Source organism: Oryctolagus cuniculus, chromosome 11 (assembly GCF_051225735.1).
Source record: "Oryctolagus cuniculus isolate XC-2025 breed Fujian yellow rabbit chromosome 11, ASM5122573v1, whole genome shotgun sequence".
NCBI lineage: Eukaryota > Metazoa > Chordata > Mammalia > Lagomorpha > Leporidae > Oryctolagus > Oryctolagus cuniculus.
This window is the reverse complement of record NC_142877.1, coordinates 60475282-60497129: the sequence shown is the minus strand read 5'-3', so window position 1 is coordinate 60497129 and position 21848 is coordinate 60475282. Positions and strand designations below refer to the sequence as shown.

Here is a 21848-nt window from a genome sequence, read left to right as displayed (position 1 = left end):
ATGGAGATTCAAGATAAAAAGTCCAGGGAAAGTGACATCTGAATAGAGACCTGGAATACAAGCAGGAGCTAGCAAGTCAAGGGGATTGAAAACAAGACTTCAAGGAGAAAGGGTATGAAGGCCTCAGAATGGGATGAGATGATGGGGCCAGCGCTGTGACACAGCGGGTTAAAGCCCTGGCCTGAAGCGCCGGCAACCCATATGGGTGCACGTTCTAGTCCCAGCTGTTCCTCTTCCAATCCAGTTCTCTGCTATGGCCTGGGAAAGCAATATTAGATAGTCCAGGTCTTTGGGCCCCTGCACCCACATGGGAGACCAGGAAGAAGCTCCTGACTTCAGATCAGTGCAGCTCTGGCCATTGCAGCCATCTGGGGAGTGAACCAGCGGATGGAAGACCTCTCTCTTTCTCTGCCTCTTCTTCTCTCTCAGTGTAACTCTTTCAAATAAATAAATAAATCTTTAAAAAAAAAATGGGATATGATGATACAGAGGAGGGATATAAAGAGATAACAGGGACCAGTGCTGTGGCATAGCAGGTAAAGCCGCCGCCCACAGTGCCAGCATCCCATATGGTCACCGGTTCGAGTCCTGGCTGCTCCACTTCTGATCCAGCTCTCTGCCAGAGCCTGGAAAAGCAGTGAAAGATGGTCCAAGTCCTTGGGCCCCAAGAAAGATGGTCCAAGTCCGTGGGAGCCCCGGAAGAAGCTCCTGGCTTTAGATCAGCTCCAGCCATTGCAGCCATCTGGGGAGTGACACAGTGGATGGAAGACCTCTCTCTCTCTCTGCCTTTCAAATAATTAAATAAACCTTAAAAAAAAAAAAAAACTTACTCTGAATTAGAGGTTGACAAACTTGCAAACTTATCTGTCAGAAAACAAGTGAAAGAAGGAAGGAAGGGAGGGAGGGAGGGATAATGTTGACCAAAGTCTCCTTACTCCAAAAACACTTCATACTCAGTTCCAAGAAAGAAGAGGAGATAGAACATGAGTGTCAAATCAAAAAAAAAGCAAATCTAATGAGGAAATGATGCACTATTCTGTAAATGATTGGAGAAAATGCCCCACAATGAAATTGATACATTTATACATTTTTCTGTTTTTAAGATGTATTTATTTGAAAGGCAGAATTACAGAGAGAAGGAGGGAGAGACAAAGAAAGATATCTTTACCTGCTGGTTCACTCCGCAGATGGCCACAACGGCTGGGGCTGAGCCAGGCCAAAACAAGGAGCCAGGAGCTTCTTCCAGGTCTTCCACATGGGTGCAGAGCCCAACCACCTGGGCCATCCTCCACTGCTTTCCCAGGCACATTAGCAGGAACCTGGATCAGAAGTGGAGCAGCTGGGACTTGAACCAGTGCCTGGATGGGATGCTGGCATCACAGACAACGACCACACCACCACCCGGCAGATCTATTTCTTTACAGCAGCTACCTCTTAACATCACATATGGGCACACTTTGTAAGTTCACCATCAAATTTTTTTTTTTTTTTATTTTTTTGACAGGCAGAGTGGACAGTGAGAGAGAGAGACAGAGAGAAAGGTCTTCTTTTGCCGTTGGTTCACCCTCCAATGGCCGCCGCGGCCGGCACACCGCGCTGATCCGATGGCAGGAGCCAGGAGCCAGGTGCTTTTCCTGGTTTCCCATGGGGTGCAGGGCCCAAGCACCTGGGCCATCCTCCACTGCACTCCCTGGCCACAGCAGAGAGCTGGCCTGGAAGAGGGGCAACCGGGACAGAATCCGGTGCCCCGACCGGGACTAGAACCCGGTGTGCCGGCGCCGCTAGGCGGAGGATTAGCCTAGTGAGCCGCGGCGCCGGCAAGTTCACCATCAAATTTTAAAACTATCATACATAATAAAAATAAACCACAATAAAAATAAAAAACCTTTTTAAAACATACACTGCAGAAAATACAAAAATGTAATTTATTCATATTATTTACCAAATGCAAACTATAAAGACACAATTTTTGCCTTGGAAATTAAGGCAGTTTCATTTTTTGCCACAGTTACTTTTTTGGGTATGTTAAAATCAGCATCTTCTGTGTTTTAACTGTATTTGATGGCATTTTATATGCTTCTTCACTTGCAAACCATTATTTTTTTCTTCATGCTCGCCGAAGCTGTGTGAGATAAAACACCACCGTCTTCATATATTTGAGTAATACCGATCACGGTTTTGAAAGTCTCTATGAGCGTATCTTGCATAAGTCTTGTTGTGTGGGATTCTTCCAAAAGGTTCAAGGTCATTGAAACAGGATTCAAAAACTTCAGCAACAGCTTTTTGAGCAACTTCTTTGCTGATATTCCTAACAGCCAGGATGGACAGAATGGCTCTATCCCGCACACAAGTCTAAGGAAAAGGAAGACTGAGTGACTTTCGTTTTATTTGAAAGCTCGGTCATAATAAAATAGCACATATACAATGTCTGAGCCACAATTAAAATTAATTTCCTCTCATGTTATTTTATTAATTTATCACTCCAAAGAAGGAAACAAACAACAAAGAAACATAAATTATGGAACATGGTTAGCTCAATCTGAGAGCACCCAGGCATGAGACCTCCGTGTCCTGTTTCCAAAAACACGAACAACTGCTGTTCTCTAGAGTTCTAGACAGTGGCTCTCGGACCATACTCCCAATTTGCAAAATCATTAGACAGTCCACACACAAGATCTTGATTGATTTCCTCACAATTTAATTAAGGTTAAAATATACTTCTCTTCTGTACCTCTTCTCCCAAACTTTTCAGTTGAACAATGCTAGGTAACTTTTCCCTGCGGGAGGGGACACGCTCTTGCCCTGTGTTTTCACAATATCTCTCTCTCTCTCTCTCTCTCTCTCTCTCTCTCACACACACACACACACACACACATACACACACACACACACACACACACTTGAAAGGTAACTTAATTTCTTAGCAGAAAAAAATTAAAACTATTTCCTTCTGAGTGTTGTTTGTATAAGTATTAAAGTTCTGTTCCTAAAAATATTATTTTACTCAATACTATGGAGTAAAAGACTAGTTTTTTTCAATAATTTAAAAAATACAAGATTTAAAAATTATAAGGCCCTGCCCACTCAATTCTTACAGAGCTGTCAATCTGTCTGTTTCTCATCAGGCCTCCAAAATAAAACTCAAAGAATGGCATTTCACGTTGTCCTAAAACAGTATCCACCACAGGCTCCCATGGCCATGCACTGTGACAATCAGTGCTCTCTGCGTGTTTCCAAGTGTACTTCGGCCTGCTCAGAGTGCCCAGGCTGGGGACACTCACCAGTGCTGGAACATAACTGGTACTTCTCAACCTAAATTAGCCCCAACTGTGATTTTAAAAACAAGCCCGGGGGCCGGCACTGTGGCTCACTTGGCTAATCCTCCACCTGTGGCGCTGGCATCCCATATGGGCACCGGGTTCTAATCCCGGCTGCCCCTCTTCCAGTCCAGCTCTCTGCTGTGGCCTGGGAGGGCAGTGGACGATGGCCCAAGTGCTTGGGCCCTGCACCTGCTTGGGAGACCAGGAAGAAGCACCTGGCTCCTGGCTTTGGATGGGTGCAGTGCCAGCCGTAGTGGCCATTAGGGGAGTGAACCAACGGAAGGAAGACCTTTCTCTCTCTGTCTCTCTCTCATTGTCTATAACTCTACATGTCAAATAAAAAAAAAATTATAAAAAAAAAAAAAGACTCTTCCCCCTCAAGCAGACTTCGTGACATTCATGGAAATGCACATCACAAAAAAGCACGCCAGATTCCACAGACGGTCTGCACCAAAACAGTCTCATCTCCTGATTCCATTTTCCACGAACTGTTTCAAGTTCTATCCTGTTACTAGTTCTACTAGTTTTCTGCTGTTCCTACCCAACGGTAAGAGGAAGAGAGACTTTGCTTTCAAAGCCCACAGGCCTGGAATGGGCATTACGGCCCAGGTTAAACTGCCACTTAGGAGACCTGCAGCCCGCAGCAGTGTGTAGGCTCCACCTCTGCTTCCAATCCAGCTTCCAGCTAGTGCATCCCAGGAGGCAGCAGATGATGGCTCAAGTGCTTGGCCCCTGCCACCCACGTGGTAAACCCTGGGCTCCTGGCTTCAGCCTGGCCTGGCCTTGCCATAGCGTTTAGGGAGTGAACCAGCAGAGGATCAATCTCTCGCTCCCACTGATTTTCAAATAGACGAAAATAATGACCGTGGCCCTGGATCACATGCTTTAACCACATTTCCCCTTCTCTAGGGGTGTGCTAATGTGTCCCCCACTTCCATCCTCTCCAATGAAAGCCACAGCACACAGAACTTACCTAGGGAAGCAGAGACTGATGGGCAGAGAGACAGGGGCACAGTCAGTGGCGTGTCCCTGAGTGGACTTGACACAGGCTGAAAACCTAAGGGTCCCGAAGGAGTGGCCAGCTTGTCTGCCAGCTGCCACTCTCCAAGCTCTCAACTCCCCATCAGAGATTGGTGTGGCCATCCACCCTGCACCCCCAAGCTCAGTTACTATCTTCTGCACAGAGCCAAGGGCCTCGCTGCTGTTCCAAGCCCATCCTTTGTGCATCCAGTTGAAACTGCTACCCTGGGGCTGGCGCTGTGGCAGTGAGTTAAGCTGCCACCTGCAGTGCCAGCATGGGTGCCGGTTCGAGTCTCGAATGTTCCACTTCCAGTCTAGCTCTGTACTATGGCCTGGGAAAGCAGAAGATGGTCCAAGTACTTGGGTACCTGCACCCATGTGGGAGATCTGGAAGAAGCTCCTGGCTTCAGATCAGCCCAACTCTGGCCATTCAGGCCATCTAGGGAGTGAACCAAAGGATAGAAGATCTCTCTCTATCTCTCTCTCTCTCTCTCTCTCTCTCTCTGGTTTGCAAATAAATAAATAAATCTTAGAAAGAGAGAGGAGAGGGGAGGGGAGGGGAGGAGAGGGAAGATGAGAGGAGAGGAGAGGAGAGGAGAGGAGAGGAGAGGAGAGGAGAGGAGAGGAGAGGAGAGGAGAGGAGAGGAGAGGAGAGGAGAGGAGAGGAGAGAAAAAAGAAACTGCTGTCCTGACGTCCATCTACTTCACCGACGGGCCCAGCAAGCTCTGCCCACAGCCTTTCTCTTAAGTGTGGACACAGAGCTCCTGGGTGGCTGTGGGCAGAACTGCTCACCCACACGGTCACCTTCTCTCCCCACACCCATCTGTCACCCATCTTAAAGGCCCTCGAGCCAGATAACCTCGCCTCCTGGTTTTCATTCTGCTTCTGTTTTTGTGTTATTTACCACGCCTCTCTCCGTTCAGCGCACCACAAGTAAGTCTGTGCCAATCCAGAGCTTTCCTTTGCAGCACACAGTCTCCAAGGATGCGCGACGCAAAGCCATAATCTGTGCTACAGCGCAGTCTCTGGTCTGAACGGACTGCACTTCTGGTGCCCGGAACACTGTGGTAGCTTCACAATGCTAAGTCCAGGGAGGCTGAGCCACAGCCAGGCGTTCTCCGGGAGCAAGTTCACAGCTCTCTCACTCCCGAGTCACGTGGCTCACCCATAATTACGGAGTGGAGCTAGACTCCACCCACTTGACTTACATGATACCTGCGTATTCCTTTCACATAGGTACTTCTTCCAAATTTCAAATACTGAAATGTACTTCATGCACTTATTCCCTGTGAGGGTAGGTGATTTCATGTTGGTTTTTACCTGATGGTGTTGTTTTAATCCGAAACGTAACCTGAATAGTTCATTGACAAGTGAACAGTCTCCACTAAGGTTAGCAGCTCGGACCTATCACAAACACATGGAAAGAAAATAAACGCTCATGCTCCATAGCTTTACAACACGTAACCAATACTAAGAAGTGGAAAAGAATACAAAATTAGCATGTACTCCTGAGACCATATAAGTACACGTAAGTCTTCAAAAATTTTTTTCTTTTCTTAAACTCAATTGACAATAAGAGTAGCTATCCATGAGCTACGCTGGACAATGCCAAGTACCCTGGCAGACAATCACCCAGAAAGCCTCCTTCCACAGCACTACAAACTGAGTTTCAATGTGAGCCTAACACTGGACACACCAGCCTCTGAGACGCTGAGAGCAAGGCCCAGCTCACGGCCACTCTCTTGACCAATCCCTCAAACCGGAGTGAAGTCCAGGACCTTCCTCCAGGGCCGTGAAAAATTCAGTGACTCAAAGCACAGAGAATCAAGAACTTTTCCACAACAGACTGAAGTCACAACGTATCTTCAACATTCTTACATTTTAATAGATGAAAAAGTCTCAGGACTACCCACGGAGTTTCCACAGACACTGGCTGGCGTTTTGCTAATTCACTGTAAAAGGAGTGACCCATTTCTTGTTACTTCCACAGTAACATGGCCTCGCTCCTCTGAGAGGTCCAAAGTACTTAGCCCATTTTAAGTAGCCAACACACATTAATTCTCATAACACCCAGGAGACAGACCTACTTAAAAACTCGGGTTTTAATCTATTCTCCAAATAATATGAATTATAATTGGATGCAGTGGGTCCACTTATAAATTTTAAGGAATAGTAAAAATCATCCACGTTATAGAGTAGAAGCTTGAGATTCATATTAGCTTTTATATTTCTCATTACAGAGCACATTTCATTGCATGCAAGCATTCTTTAATCTATACGTCTCTAGGAGCATGAATGTGCAAACTTCTGAAAGCAATATCCAAAGTGCTTAACAGTAAAGAGTCTTTTAATGCTGTATTTTTCAAACTAAACATTTCACTCCAGGGTGCGTAGGGACTTCTGCCTACCGAAGGCAGCCTGCCTCTGCCACTTACTAACTTTGGGACCTGAACAACTGCCTCACTTTCCACACATATAAAGCTAAGATCAGAAAAGCATCTGGGCTGGCACCGCGGCTCACTAGGCTAATCCTCCGCCTTGCGGCACCGGCACACCGGGTTCTAGTCCCAGTCAGGGCGCCAGATTCTGTCCCGGTTGCCCCTCTTCCAGGTCAGCTCTCTGCTATGGCCAGGGAGTGCAGTGGAGGATGGCCCAAGTGCTTGGGCCCTGCACTCCATGGGAGACCAGGAAAAGCACCTGGCCCCTGCCATCGGATCAGCACAGTGCGCTGGCTGCGGCGGCCATTGGGGGGTGAGCCAACGGCAAAGGAAGACCTTTCTCTGTCTCTCTCTCTCACTGTCCACTCTGCCTGTCAAAAATTTAAAGAAGAAAAGGAAAGAAAGAAAGAAAGAAAGAAAGAAGGAAGGAAGGAAGGAAGGAAGGAAGGAAGGAAGGAAGGAAGGAAGGAAGGAAGGAAGGAAGGAAGGAAGGAAGGAAGGAAGGAAAGAAAGAAAGAAAGAAAGAAGGAAGGAAAGAAAGAAGGAAAGAAAGAAAAGCATCGACCACAGTGTGATGCTGTAAAGATTAAGTGAGAAACCCCACAAAGACAACAGCGGTTGGCATGTGGCCCACAGCAAGTGTGAATTACTTTTTATACTGTTAACTAACTTCACAAGAAAAAATAATACTTTATTATTATAATTAACTCGCTCATCAGGATTACTAGGAGTTAAAGGTTCTATTTAAGGCAGTTCTAAAAAGATACTTAAAATCCCTCCAGTTGTAGTTCAGAAATTACATTCAGCTGTTAAAAACAGAAATTCAAGGCTAAAAATGTACTGTGACAGTCAGAGAAGGAGCAAGGGTCAGTAAACTAAAATTATAAATAAAACCTTCGGACGCAGAATATCTTGGGACAAAACCAAGCGTCTGCTACAACTCACCTCTGAGCAGGCCAAGTGGCGGACGTTGGAGAACCAGTGGACGTGAGCGCGACAGTGGTCGAAGGCGTGGATGAGCTCGTGGGTGACCACCCTGCTCATGTGGGCCTCGCTGCGGATGTTATTCTGGCACAGGACAATCTGGAGGGCAACGAAACACACGTCCAGTCACTTCCAACGCCCGCCTTCTCGCCCCGCCGTGGCCCAGGGCCTCCCCGGGCTCCCTGCCTGGACGCCTCCGTCCACTCCCCACTCCTCACCAGGCCCGGCCCGGCCCTAACTGCGCATGCTCCCTCAGCTTCCCCGGCCAACGAACCGCTCCCTGCTCCCTCCCATCCCGGAACTACGCCCGCTCTTAGAGCTCTTAGACCGAGTCCTCGCTGGACGGACCGCCAGGCGGCCCTGGGCTGCGGAAGCGCTGTGGGTAAGAGAGTGGGCTTCGCGGTGAAGCACGCGGCTAAGAAGCCCTTACGAACGCGGCGGCTTTGGGCGAGTTTCCTCACCTCTCTGTGCCTCGGTTTGCAAACCATAAAAGGGAGATAGTCAGAGCACCTGCCTCACAGAATTGTGAGAATAAATGAGACTATTTGTAAAATACTTCTTAGCAAGTTTCTGAAGGGGCAGTGAGAACAAGAAATGACCACCACTGTGCTCATGCGACTAGAACGAGGGAAAATGCCAGGAAAAGTCCTCACAAAGACCTTCAGGAAGAAGTGCAAAGAGCACACTGAGCCAAACCCTATAATAAGCAGAGGGGCTGGCGTCGTGGCGCACTTGGTTAATCCTTCGCCTGCGGCACCGGCATCCCATATGGACACTGGTTCGAGTCCCGGCTGCTCCTCTTCCAGTCCAGCTCTCTGCTGTGGCCCGGGAGGGCAGTGGAGGATGGCCCAAGTGCTTGGGCCCCTGCACCCGCATGGGAGACCAGGAAGAAGCACCTGGCTCCTGGCTTCGGATCTGCGCAGGCTTCGGATCTGCTCAGCGCCGGCCGTGGTGGCCATTTTGGGGGTGAACCAACGGAAGAAAGACCTTTCTCTCTGTCTCTCCCTTTCACTAACTCTGTCAAATAAATAAAAAAAAAAAAAAAAAAAAAAAAGCCGGCGCCGTGGCTCAATAGGCTAATCCTCCACCTTGCGGCGCCGGCACACCGGGTTCTAGTCCCGGTCGGGGCACCGGATTCTGTCCCGGTTGCCCCTCTTCCAGGCCAGCTCTCTGCTATGGCCAGGGAGTGCAGTGGAGGATGGCCCAGGTGCTTGGGCCCTGCACCCCATGGGAGACCAGGAAAAGCACCTGGATCCTGGCTCCTGCCATCGGATCAGCGCGGTGCGCCGGCTGCAGCGGCGGCCATTGGAGGGTGAACCAACGGCAAAGGAAGACCTTTCTCTCTCTGTCTCTCTCTCTCACTGTCCACTCTGCCTATCAAAAAAAAAAAAAAAAAAAAAAAAAAGACCTGAGACTTAAAAAAAAAAAAGAATAAGCAAGACGTGAGTCATCCTATGGGTTTACCAAGCCCCAGACACTGGCACGTAACTACACATATGCTCTCATTTATTCAACTATTTATTGAAGCCTAATGCCTGATAGATTTGTAATCTACTAATAATGGAGATAGAAATGAATCAAATATTTACCACAATGTTTAAATACAGTCAATGACAGCTATCAAGATGGAAAACCCAGGTTGCTGGAGGAAGAAAATGTTCTGTGTTGCAGGAATGCTGTTTTGTTTTTCTTTGAGAAGCAGAGAGACAGAGAGCTCCCTCCACTGGTTCACTCCCTGGATGCCCACAACAGCCAGGGAGGCAGAAGCTGGGAGCTGAGAACTCAGCTTAGGTCTCCCACATGGGTGGCAAGAACCCAATTACTGGGGCTGGCACTGTGGCGTAGTGGATAAAGCTGCTGCCTGCAGTGCTGGCATCCCATATGGGCACCGGTTCAAGTCCTGGCTGCTCCACTTCCAATCCAGCTCTCTGCTGTGGCCTGGAAAAGCAGCAGAGGATGGCCCAAGTCCTTGGGTCCCTGTACCCACGTTGGAGACCTGGATGAAGCTCCTGACTCCTGGCTTCAGATCGGCCCAGCGCCAGCCATTGTGGCTATTTGGGGAGTGAACCAGTGGATGGAAGACCTCTCTCTCTCTCTGCCTTTCAAATAAATAAATCTTTTTTTAAAAAAAGGAATATTTTTGCTTTATTTTTATCCTTTTAACTATAGCTCGAAGAACGGGCAGGAGAGGAGCAGCAGGACTGGATGCAGACAGACTAGCTGAAGGCTAAGGAAGTATTCCAGGAGGAGACGATGGCACCTGCACTAGAATGCTGGGAGCTAAAAGACGGATTTAAAGATAAAATCGGACAAAAATTTGGCAATAGAATTTGGGGAAGGAACCAAGATATCAAGGATGGTCTGAAAATTGCTGGCCTGGGAAACAGGAGGAATGGTGGCACCACCTACTGAGACACACAAAACTAAAAGACCAGTGAATGGGGAGAGGGGAGGGTAAAAAATCATTCATCTGCACTTGGACAAATCAGATTGAAGGTGCCTTTAAGACATTCAAGTAAAGGTGCTACTGGGTACTTGGATATACGGATGTGGAGTTCAAACGAGAGTGCCGGCCTGGAGAAAAATCAGCGCGATCCTTTGGCAGAGTGACAAGTGAAAAAGGAAGGACATCTAAAGATTAAGGGACTTCAAAACACAAGAGCTGGCAGAGCGAGGGAAGCTAGCAAAGCAGCAACCAGAAGTCACTGTGCTCTGGAAACCACGTGCAGGTAGCGTCTGCCATTACCAAAATCAAGTATACGCACTCTGTGCGACCCAGTGATTCTGCGCCTAGCCAGACACCACAGAGAAACTCTCACAAGTGTAGACTAAGAAAAAGTCAAGAATATGTACAGCAGCACTGTTCACAATAACAAAGGTGCAAGCAATCAACATTAGAGAAGCTGGAATAAAAACACACTAAACACCAGTGAACTAAACAAGCCAGAGAGGCACACAACATGGGAGGATCTCAAAATACTGCTGATCAGGGGCAGGCGCCGTGGCTCACTTGGCTAATCCTCCACCTGCGGCACCAGAATCCCATATGGGTGCCGGGTTCTAGTCCCGGCTGCCCCTCTTCCAGTCCAGCTTTCTGCTGTGGCCTGGGAAGGCCCAAGTGCTTGAGCCCTACACCCGCGTGGTACACCAGGAGGAAGCACCTGGCTCCTGGCTTCAGATCAGCGCAGCGCGGCAGCTGTAGCAGCCATGTGGGGAGTGAACCAACAGAAATAAGACCTTTCTCTCTGTCTCTCTCTCTCTCACTGTGTATAACTCTACCTGTCAAATAAAAATTAAAAAAATACTGCTGATCAGAAGACTTAGGTTACAGAAGCGCCAAGCATTACACAGAACCAGTGCACCCCGTGTGGAAAGATCAAAAGCAGGCAGCATAACACTCCACTGGACAGCACATCCAAGTGCTGAAGTCATTCAGAGGAGCAAAGTGCGATTATCAGTACAGCCAGGAGAGGGCGGCAGAAGGACGGGTTCCGGAGGAGCTCACAGCTCTAAGGCCCTGGCAGTTTTCCATTTTCAGAAGTGGGTGGCCATTACACAGGCGTTCACTATCATTACTGAACATGAACACACAGGTTGGATACTCGTGTACGAATGAGGTACTTCATAATTAACATTTTAATTAAAAAAAGTAAAAGGAGAGTGTGCCCAATTACATTCAACACTGCTAAGAATCCAGATGAAAGTTCAAAATGTCAACTCCCTGTAGCCCAGGGAGACAGAGCAGGGGTGAACTTACCAAGGGCGCCTTTGAGAGCTATGGGAATTGCGATTATCGATTTACAAATGAGGAGACTAAGAATAAGGAAAACAACTTGCCCAAGCCCCATGGCTAATATGCAGGGAACTGGGATTGGAACTCAAGTGTATCTGATTCCAAAACCCAGGCTTCTCACGCTTGTGCCTTCTCCCATTACTACTGCAGAACCATAACGAAGAACCAAAACACATACAAGTCTCCAGCAGGGAACAGCTACGGATTCAAGTTGGGACACCTGCGTCTACGCTCATCAGGTGCCATAATCCATCTGTCACGTCCAGGGCTCTATCACAATCTCCCAATGACTTAAGGCACATAACAAAACTCACTGAATGCTCACTACAAGCCAGGCAATATAAGAAGCAAATTGACAAGACAGATCTCATTGAATCCTCAGGACCATTCTATAAGACAAGACACTACGGCTGCCCATGTTTTCCAGATGAGGAAACTCACTCCCCTAGTCAGAAGGGTTTTTTTATTTATTTATTTATTTATTGACAGGCAGAGTGGACAGTGAGAGAGAGACAGAGAGAAAGGTCTTCCTTTGCCGTTGGTTCACCCTACAATGGCCACCGCGGCCGGCGCATTGCGGCCGGCGCACCGCGCTGATCCAATGGCAAGAGCCAGGTGCTTCTCCTGGTCTCCCATGGGGTGCAGGGCCCAAGCACTTGGGCCATCCTCCACTGCACTCCCTGGCCACAGCAGAGAGCTGGCCTGGAAGAGGGGCAACTGGGACAGAATCTGGCGCCCCGACCGGGACTAGAACCTGGTGTGCCGGCGCCGCAAGGTGGAGGATTAGCCTACTGAGCCACAGCGCCAGCCAGTCAGAAGTTTTCATGGGCAGTATCACTTCTCACGTAAAGGGGAAACCCCTTTGCTTAGCATGCAAAGCCTCCCACCCTACTGCTTGCCTTTCTTTCCAACCCTATTTCCCTTTTCCCTGATCCAATTTAAACGCTCCTGAACTCATTCCAGAGATTTAAAACTCTTTACAGCATAAGTCACTAAAAGTTGAAAAACTGAGTCTGATAACGGTGTCTGGGAGGTGGGCTCAGAGAGGTCTCCACGGCACCGGGAGCGCCCTCGGAGGCAGTTCTCCCGGGACGGGTGGTTAGGTAAGCCCAGGTCGCGCCCAGCCATCCTCTCTGCTTCCTGGCTCATCCTGTGATTGCACCGAAACCTCACGCTGCGTCACGGCCATACCCCAGCCTCCCCAGACGGCTGAACCAGTGGGGCCTGTCCAACCTGGAGCTGACAATCTCCAAAACCACGAGCCAAAATAAACCTCTTTTCTCCTTCAGCGGCTTCCCTCAGGTGTTCTGCGACAAAACCTGCCTGTTACATCCCCTGAGCACTTCCGCCCTCCGGACACACTAGGCCGCTGCCTTTCCCCACACACGCCTGGTGATTTGCCCACACACTTCTGCTCAGGCCACCCCCACTGTGGGCAGCAGCCTGTCTGCCCTGCCCTCGGCTGAAGCTGCTGGCGTCTTCCCATCCCTCACAGCATGTTCCACGGAGGCATCAGAGCCCATCTACAACAGCCGGCCTCGAGGTCTGCAACTGTTGTCTGTGACTCATCTCCCCTGCCTGGCTGTGGGTGCCTGACGAGTAAGGACCTTTTCTGAGTTCAACACAGCGTCCACCACGGTAGCCTACAAAACGCCCAGCACGTGGCAGGCAAACAGCAGGAGGACCAAAGGGAAGAGGAGGATTTCTGGGAACACCTACCTGAGATGTTGAAGCATCGAAGCCCCCACTGACGTGTCCGTGACAGTCTTCACAAGAAAAGTGTCTGTCTGTGTTAACAGCGCTGGAAGCAAGATTAGATGACAGAGACAGTGTCCAGAACCAGCGTGTAAGAGAGGGAAGCAGCCTGCGGCCAGCAGTCAGGGACCGCCACCACCCACACACACAACCCCGGGAAGGCAACCGAACACCTTCAGAAGTAGGTTTTCTCATCTCTAAAATACCGAGCATGTCTCTACTAAATCTATCCTAGTTCAAATTGTCCAGGATTCCATAGAGCAACTGGTCAACCGATGAAGCTCACACTGGGAATACGCTGGAGTTCCCACACTTGCACCGGAACATTAAGAGACGGCCCAGGGTGGGTGCTGGGCGCAGCAGCTGCTCGGGGAGCCCACCTCCCCTATCCGAGCTCAAGTTCTGACTCTGCTCTCCATTCCTGCTTCCAGCTGATGTGCACACTATGGGCAGAGGTGACGGCTCCAGTGCCTGGGTCCCTGGATTGGGTCCCTGGCTCCTGGCTCAGCCTGGCCCAGCCCTGGGTGCTGCAGGCATTTGCAGAGTAAATCAGTGGAAGAGAGATCTCTCTCGTGCTCTCCTCACTTACTCTTGCTCTTTCTGACTAGATTAAATAAAATAATAAAATACATTAAGAATTGATTTATTTATTTGAAAGTCAGAGTGAGAGTGAGAGAGAAAGAGACATGAGAGGCACAGAGAAAGATCTTCCATAACATGGTTCACTCCCTAAATAGCTGTAACAGCTGGGACTAGGCCAGGCTGAAGCCAGGAGTCAGGAGCTTCCTCCAGGTCTCCCATTTGGGTGCAGGGGCCCAAGCACTTGGACCGTCCTCCACTGCTTTCCCAGGTGCATTAACAGGGAGCAAGGCAGGCAGGACTTGAACCAACACCTACATGGGATGCTGGCCCTGCAGATGGCAGCTTAACCTGCCGCACCACAGTACCAGCCCCAGTAATACATATTTTTTAAAAATGTTTGAAGAAACATTAAAAAAGAAGTGCTCTCCCTTCAAGTTCACATCTGGAAGACTCTCCCAGGCCAGGTTCCAGTGGTGTGACGCAAAGGCCAGGTTTGGCAATTATTTACAAGGAAGACTCAGGGTTTTGTGTTTACTAAATACCCAAGGAGAATGACAGAGGCAGACACTGAGGCAGGGCAGGAGACGGCCAAAGAGAAGAGAACAGCTGCTCACCATTGATACCACGGCAAAGGCTCCTGGCCTGAGGTGAGAAGTCTTAAGCAGTCTGGTTGGGGCTTTTTTTGTTTGTTTGTTTTTAGCAGACAGAAGATAAAGCAGCACTTCAAAAAGTTTTACTTACCAACCAGAGTGCTTCATCGCATCAAGCAGCAGTTTGACATAAGGATCTAAAAAGAGATGGAGTTCATTAGATATGTACCAACTTCTCTAAACAGCGGTATCTGAAAAAAGGAACTCAGAGATCATAGTAACACACTGCAATGCTACCTTAAAGCTGGTGAAAGTGAGGGCAGGCAGGGGTTCGCATAGTGGTTAAGACACTGCTTATGACACCGGCACCCCATGCCAAACTGCCTGAGTCAGAGTCCCAGTTTCTTTCCTTCCAAATCCAGCTTCCTGTTAATGCACATCCCAGGAAGTGCAAGTGATGGCTCAAGTACTTGGGTCCCTGTCATACATGTGGGAGAACTGGATTGAGTTCCGGGCTCCTGGCTCAGACCTGGCCCAGCTCCAACTGCTGTCGGGAAGGAACCAGCAGATGCAGATGGAGGATCAGTCTTTCAGGGCCGGCTTTGTGGCACAGCGGGTTAAGTCACTGCCAGCAATGCCAGCATCTGTTCCTCTTCCAATCCAACTCCCTGCTAATGTGACCGGGAAGGCAGAGAAAGGACAGCCCAAGTGCTTGGCCCAATTGCTAAAGCTGTCACCCTGTGGGAGACCAGGATGGAGTCCTAGGCGCTTGGCTTTAGCCTGGCCCAGCCCTGGCCATTGTGGCTATTTGGAGAGTGAACCAGTAGATAGACCAATGGATAGACGATCTCTCTCTCTCTCTCTCACTGCCTTTCAAATAAATCTTTTTTAAAAAAAAACAATCAGTATCTTTCTGCCTTTCAAAAAAATAATTTTTTTAAATTGATAAAAATGGACATGAAAAGAGAAGTTGAACTTAACATCACAGCAAGTCTTTAATGAAATAAACACCAGGGCTGGTGCAGTGGAGCAGCAGGTGAAGCTGTACCCCGAGACACTAGCATCCCAATTCAGAGCACAGTTAGAGTCCAGGGTGCTCTGCTGCCAATCCAGCTCTCGGCTGATGGCCTGGGGAGGCCGTGCAGAATGACCCAAGTACTTGGGCCCCCGCCACCCAAGTGGGAGACTTGGATGAGGCTCCTGGCTCCTAGCTTCAGACTGGCCCAGCCCTGGCCATTGTGGCCATTTGGAGAAAGAATCAGTGGATGGAAGATGTGTGTGTGTGTGTGTGTGTGTGTGTGTGTGTCTCCATCACTCCACCTTTCAAATAAATCTTAAAAAAAAAAAAAAAAAAAAAAACAAGGACCAGCCACAGCATCTAGGATGGATGTTTTTGTTTTCTTTTGTTTTTTTATTGATGTTAGAATGGATCTGTCATGAAGAAAAAGAAGCAAAGGCGGCCGGCGCCGCGGCTCACTAGGCTAATCCTCCGCCTAGCGGCGCCAGCACACCGGGTTCTAGTCCCAGTCGGGGCACCAGATTCTGTCCCGGCTGCCCCTCTTCCAGGCCAGCTCTCTGCTGTGGCCAGGGAGTGCAGTGGAGGATGGCCCAAGTGCTTGGGCCCTGCACCCCATGGGAGACCAGGATAAGTACCTGGCTCCTGCCATTGGATCAGTGCGGTGCGCCGGCCGCAGCGGCCATTGGAGGGTGAACCAACGGCAAAAGGAAGACCTTTCTCTCTGTCTCTCTCTCTCACTGTCCACTCTGTCTGTCAAAAAAAAAAAAAAAGAAGAAGAAGAAGAAGCAAAGGCTTGCCACTCCCGTCACCCACCCACCGGGACAGAATTTAAAGCTGCAGGTTGATGCTTTAATACACGCAGCAGCCCCTCCCTCTGGAAGGCGGAGGCCCCCGATACCTAAGGGGGCTCTTGTTACGCACCCCCACCCTCACCCCACCTCTACGGGTCCTCCACAGCGGGACCCCTCTGCCACAAGCACAGCCATCTTCTCTTTAGCCCCAGCAGGCTGGCACTTCCCGTTCACAATGTCTGTTCCTCACAACTCTGAAGGGAACAGAGGCCACGCCGAGCCCAGTTCCGCAGCCGATTCAGCTCCGCACCTGCTTCTTCCCACCTCTCTTCAGCCCCTAAGTACCGGTGATCCCAAGAAGGTCGCAAAATCTCTTCCTGGTAGACTCCTGCAGGAACCACGGGCCAGCTATGACACAGTACCCGTGCTTTAGGGCACGTACATTTAGGGCTTTGAATTTCTAAACGTATCGGAAGTAAACTTGGGAAGTCTACGCCAAAGTAAAGAAGTTACAAACCTCTAGTGCAATGCCCCCAGGACCAGAGGCTAGGCAGAAAACGGCCACTGGCTACTGCTGACCCTCTTCAACCCGTGGCTATGTGGTTCTTAACTTTGGGGGGTCATGGGCCTCTTTGAGGATAGGATGAAGCTATAAACTCGCTCCCCAGAAAAATGCACACACAGTTTCAGAGAGTGTATTTCAGGGATCTCTACACTGGAAAACCCATACCTGCAAGGGTAGGTTTGCAAAAAACCCTCGTCTTGGCGCCGCCAGCAGTAGGCGTGGCTCCCTAAAACCCTGCCTCACCGTCACCCTCCCCAAGTCGGTGCTGCTGCACGACTTACGTAAGAAATCCGAGGCAGACCAGGGAGTGCGGCCAAACAGGGGCCAACTCCTAGCCCGACTCCTGGCTCACCCCACAAGCAAGCACAAGCGCTCAGAGAAGCCTCAGCGCCAAATTCTAACGGGAAAGCTAAGGCCCAGGCTCCACCCGATCTCCCAGCCTGCAGGGAGGTGCCTGCACCCCGCCCCTGCAGCACCTGCGGCTGAACCGAGAGGTGCCCAGGCCCTCACTCGCCCACCAGCCCGCCGACCCCCAGCTCCGGGTCACGGCTCCTACTCTTCTCCAGCGTCCTCAGGAGCATGAGCTGGCACTTCTGGTTGTTGCTTAAGAAGCCGGACAGGAACCGGTGCTGGGGCTTCCCTTCGGGCGGTCGCTCCGGGAAGACCCGGCCCGCGACATGTGGCTGCTGCACCGGCTCGCCCGCCGCGGGGCCTGGCTCGCGCTCGTCCGGAGCCCCAGCCATGGCGCCCGCACACCTCGCCGCCGCTCCCTCCAGCTCCGGCGGCCCGCCGTGAGAGGGAAAGCTAACCTCGCTCCCGCTTACCCAACTACCTAAGACCTCCCCCTCCGCAGCGCAGCCCCCAGGCTGGGCTGAGAACGCCGGACATAGGGTCCGCTGAGCCGGTCTAGGGAAACACCGGGCGGGGCGCGGCGAGAGGCGTGAGGCGGTGCTACAGACGGGGGCGGAGCGAGAGGAGCTGAAAGGAGGGCCTCGGGGTGGGGCGGGGCTACAGACGTGAGGCGGGGCTACAGACCGGGGGCGGAGCGAGAAGACGGGAAGGATGGCATCGGGGTGGGGCGGGGCTACAGACGTGAGGCGGGGCGGGGCGAGAGGAGTGAGGCGGGGCGAGAGACTTGGGGCGGGGCGGGGCGGGAGACGTGAGGCGGGGCTACAGACGGGGGCGGAGCGAGAAGACGGAAAGGAGGGCCTCGGGGCGGGGCGGGACGAGAGACGTGGGGCGGGGCGAGAGATGTGGGGAAGGGTGAGAGGCGTGAGTCGGGGCGGGGTGAGAGGCGTGGGGAGGGAGGGGCGGGAGACTTGAGGCGGGGCTACAGACGGGGGCGGAGCGAAGGAGTCTCGGGGCGGGGCAGGGCGAGAGACGTGGGGTGGGGCGGGGCGAAAGACGTGGGGCGGGGTGAGAGACGCGGGACCGGCGGGAGCCGCGGGGCTGGGCAGGAGTAGGCGAAAGATGCGGAAGGAGAGGGGTGCCCGGGACCCAGGCGGGGACTCCCAGCTGCCGCTGGGGCGGCCGAGAGCCCTCCCAGGCCGCATCCGGGCTGCCGTGGTCTTTGGCACCGGCACTTCGCGTGGGTGACCGTTCCTGTCCACGGCGGCTTGCTGAGCTGTTAAGGCTGCCCCATCTCCTCGCAGACTCGCCTTCCTCACGTCCTGGCCCGTACAGACCACTCAGGCGCCTGTCTGGCTGAAGGGGATCCTCCTAAAACACTCCCTGCCCACCTCTCTCCCCTGCTGGCCCTCTGATCCCCTCTACCTGAGGATGCCCCAGAACTGAAAGTGCTTTTCAGAAAGGCTTGAAAACTACGTTTATAACAAATGAGCACAGCAAAACCCTCAAACTGGTTTTTGCCCGCCCTTTTTTTTTATTATTTGTTTATTTGGAAGGCAGAGTTAGAAGTCCGCTGGTTCGCTCCCCAGATGGCTACAACGGCTGGGGCCAGGCCAGGCCAGGCCGGGGCCTCTAGGGGTCTCCCACATGACCATCTTCCACTGCTTTCCCAGGCCCATTGTCAGGGAGTTGCCCACCCTACTCTTGTTCCACCACCAGATAATTCTGGTAGCAAAGCATACCCTGTGGCCGGCGCCGCGGCTCACTTGACTAATCCACCCGGGTTCTAGTCCCGGTTGCTCCTCTTCCAGGCCAGCTCTCTGCTGTGGCCCGGGAAGGCAGTGGACGATGGCCCAAGTGCTTGGGCCCTGCACCCGCATGGAAGACCGGGAGGAAGTACCCGGCTCCTGGCTTCGGAGCGGCGCAGCGCCGGCCGTGGCAGCCATTAGGGGAGTGAACCAACGGATGGAGGACCTCTGTGTGTGTGTGTGTCTCTCTCTCTCTCTCACCGTCTAACTCTGCCTGTCAAAAATTAAAAAAAAAAAAAAAAGCATACCCTGTGTACTTCTCCAAGTCTTAACCTACTATTATTTCCATCTTTAAATTCCTTTCCTTAGTCCCCTGGATTGAGATCCAGGTCAAATCCACCCACTCCACGGGCATTCCCAGATACCTTAGTCGAAATTAGTGTCTCCTGATTCCCCATGTAGTAAATATCTGGAACCTCATTGCTTTCACCGCAGGCTGCCAGTTTTTAGCTAATCTGTGCATTTCTCTTTCCCCACTAAATTATTCTGCTCAGCCTACACGTTTATTTGGCACCTGGCAGGGTGCTGGAGAAGAAGTAAAGATGCAGGAGAGAATCGCTGGCGCTGCAAACAGCACGTGTCTTAGGTAGAAAACATCTCATGATTTAGATACAGAGAGTCTTGAGGATTGTGAACAATGCCTTATGTGTCACTCATGCTCAGTAAATCTGGATGGGGAGCAGGCGTTGTGCCTCAGTGGGTTAATCCTCGGCTTGCAATGCCGACATCCAATATTGGAACACCAGTTTCAGTTCCCCACTTTCAATTTAGCTTCCTGCTAATGCACCTGGGAAGGCAGCAGAAGATGGCCAAGTTCTAGAGCCCCTGCCACCCGTGTGGGAGACCAGACAGGTCCTGGCTCCTGGCTTTGGTCTGGCTCAGACCTGGCTGTTGGGACCATTTGAGGAATGAACCAGTGAATGTAAGATCTCTCTCTCCTATGTCATTTAGCCTTTCAAATAAGTAATTTCTTTAAGAATCTAGATAGGATGGGATGCTGAGTTTATTCATTCAGTTGAAATATAAAAACATAATACCTACTGTATATATAGTCTGCTAAAGCTGTGACCCCAAAAAAAAAAAAAAAGTAGCTACTTTTACTGAGTTCACCTTGGATACTTTATTTCTAATTCTCACTGCAACCCTGAAAAGTAAATATTATCCCCAATTAGCAAATAAGGAAAGTGGACTCAGCAAAATTAAACACTTTACCTAGGATTATGCAACTAGTTTTCAATCTGATTAAAGAGCTAAAATATACACATATTATAAACAATTACAGTTTAGTAGGATTACTATGAAACACTGAAAGAAGACTGTTTAAATAGAGAAGATGGGGCCTGAAACAGACTACAATCTATAAACCACTAGATATACTACTTGAAATATCATTCAGCGACCTGAATAAGCAAAAAAATTTAAAAAGTGTAAATTAAGAGCTGCAGTATTTCCCTACCAAATTAGCAAATACCTTTTCAATTCTGACCAAAAACAGAGAAAAAATTAAATCAAAATATCAGTGGTTGTCTAGGTATTGGATTTTTTTTTTTTTTTTTTTTTTTTTTTTTGGACAGGCAGAGTGGACAGTTAGAGAGAGAGACAGAGAGAAAGGTCTTCCTTCCGTTGGTTCACCCCCCAAATGGCCGCTACAGCTGGCCCACTGCACCGATCCAAAGCCAGGAGCCAGGTGCTTCTCCTAGTCTCCCATTGCAGGTGCAGGGCCCAAGCACTTGGGCCATCCTCCACTGTACTCCTGGGCCACAGCAGAGAGCTGGCCTGGAAGAGGAGCAACCGGGACAGAATCCGGCGCCCCAACCGGGACTAAAACCCTGGGTGTTGGTGCCGCAGGCGGAGGATTAGCCTAGTGAGCCGCAGCGCCAGCAGGAATGTTTTTATTATATTCTCCTGTAATCTAGTGTTCTACAATAAACAAGTATTACCTTTATAATTAGAAAGACACACAAGTGGTACAGCAAGTTAAGCCACTGTGTGGTTGGGATGCATCTCAGTGTGTTTGGCTCAGGTCCTGGCTCCTCTGCCTCCAATCCAGCTCCCTTGCCAGTGCACCTGAGAGGCAGTAGATGATAGTCTATGGCTCCTTGCCACCCATATGGGAGACCTGACTGGAGTTCCTGGCTCCTGGCTTGAGGCTATCACAGTTATTGAAAGTATTGGGGTGGGGGATGGCGGTGCTGTGATGTAGTGGGTAAAGTTGCCACCTGTGGTGCCAGCATCCCATATGGGCACCACTTTGAGTCCCGGCTGCTCCACTTCTGATCCAGCTCTTGCTATGGCCTGGGAAAGCAGTGAGAGATGGCCCAAGTCCTTAGGCCCCTGTACCTGTGTGGGAGACCGGAAGAAGCTCCTGGCTCCTGGCTTCAGATAGGCCCAGCTTCAGCCATTTGGCCATTTGGGGAATGAACCAGTAGATGGAAGACCTCTCTCTCTGTCTCTGCCTCTGCCTTTCAAGTAAACAAATCTTTAAAAAAAGAAAGAAAAAAAGTATCCGGGGAGTACCAGAAAATAGAAAATCTCTTGATCTCTATCATTCTACCTTTCAAATAAGGGTCTTTTTTTAAATTAGTGGGGCTTTGGATGTCAGGTGTGTAAGCTGTATCACATACAGTATAAAGACGTAAGAGTAGAAATTAGATGGCACGAGGGGAGAAATAAAGCATAGACACATATAAGTTTAAAAGAGAAAAATAATTCCAAAGGAATGAAAGCATGGGTAGAGATTTAGCTATAAGAACTCTCATTTCCCAGCTGGCACTGTGGTGTAGCAAGTAAAGCCACCACCTGCAGTGCCTGCATCATTAATAAATCTTTAAAACC

At 50.3% G+C, this 21848-nt stretch overlaps 1 protein-coding gene across 7 annotated transcripts; it reads right to left on the bottom strand.

The window, feature by feature from the left end:
• Positions 1–1902: 1902 nt before the first annotated feature.
• ATP23 (ATP23 metallopeptidase and ATP synthase assembly factor homolog) lies at positions 1903–17827 on the bottom strand. Of its 7 annotated transcripts, XM_070052526.2 has the most exons (7): positions 17414–17827; positions 16603–16680; positions 14635–14680; positions 13276–13357; positions 7725–7862; positions 5662–5745; positions 1903–2352 (listed from the first exon to the last, which is right to left on the bottom strand). In XM_070052526.2, exons 1-7 carry the CDS (start codon positions 17598–17600, stop codon positions 2149–2151), a joined length of 819 nt encoding a protein of 272 aa, XP_069908627.2. In that variant the 5' UTR covers positions 17601–17827; the 3' UTR covers positions 1903–2148. The 7 variants fall into 7 exon arrangements, with proteins under 7 accessions (XP_069908627.2, XP_069908628.2, XP_069908634.1 ...); XM_070052527.2 differs by lacking the exon at positions 5662–5745 and having other exon boundaries at positions 17414–17821; XM_070052533.2 differs by lacking the exon at positions 16603–16680 and having other exon boundaries at positions 17414–17821.
• Positions 17828–21848: the final 4021 nt, after the last annotated feature.

Coding starts and splice junctions, on each gene's coding strand:
- ATP23 (XM_070052526.2), bottom strand. CDS start 17,600: ATGGCTGGGGCTCCGGACGAGCGCGAGCCAGGCCCCGCGGCGGGCGAG. Junction 16,681..17,413: donor CCTGAGGACGCTGGAGAAGA/GTAGGAGCCGTG, acceptor TGGTTCCTGCAG/GAGTCTACCAGGAAGAGATT. Junction 5,746..7,724: donor GCCACTTGGCCTGCTCAGAG/GTGAGTTGTAGC, acceptor TGTTTGTGATAG/GTCCGAGCTGCTAACCTTAG.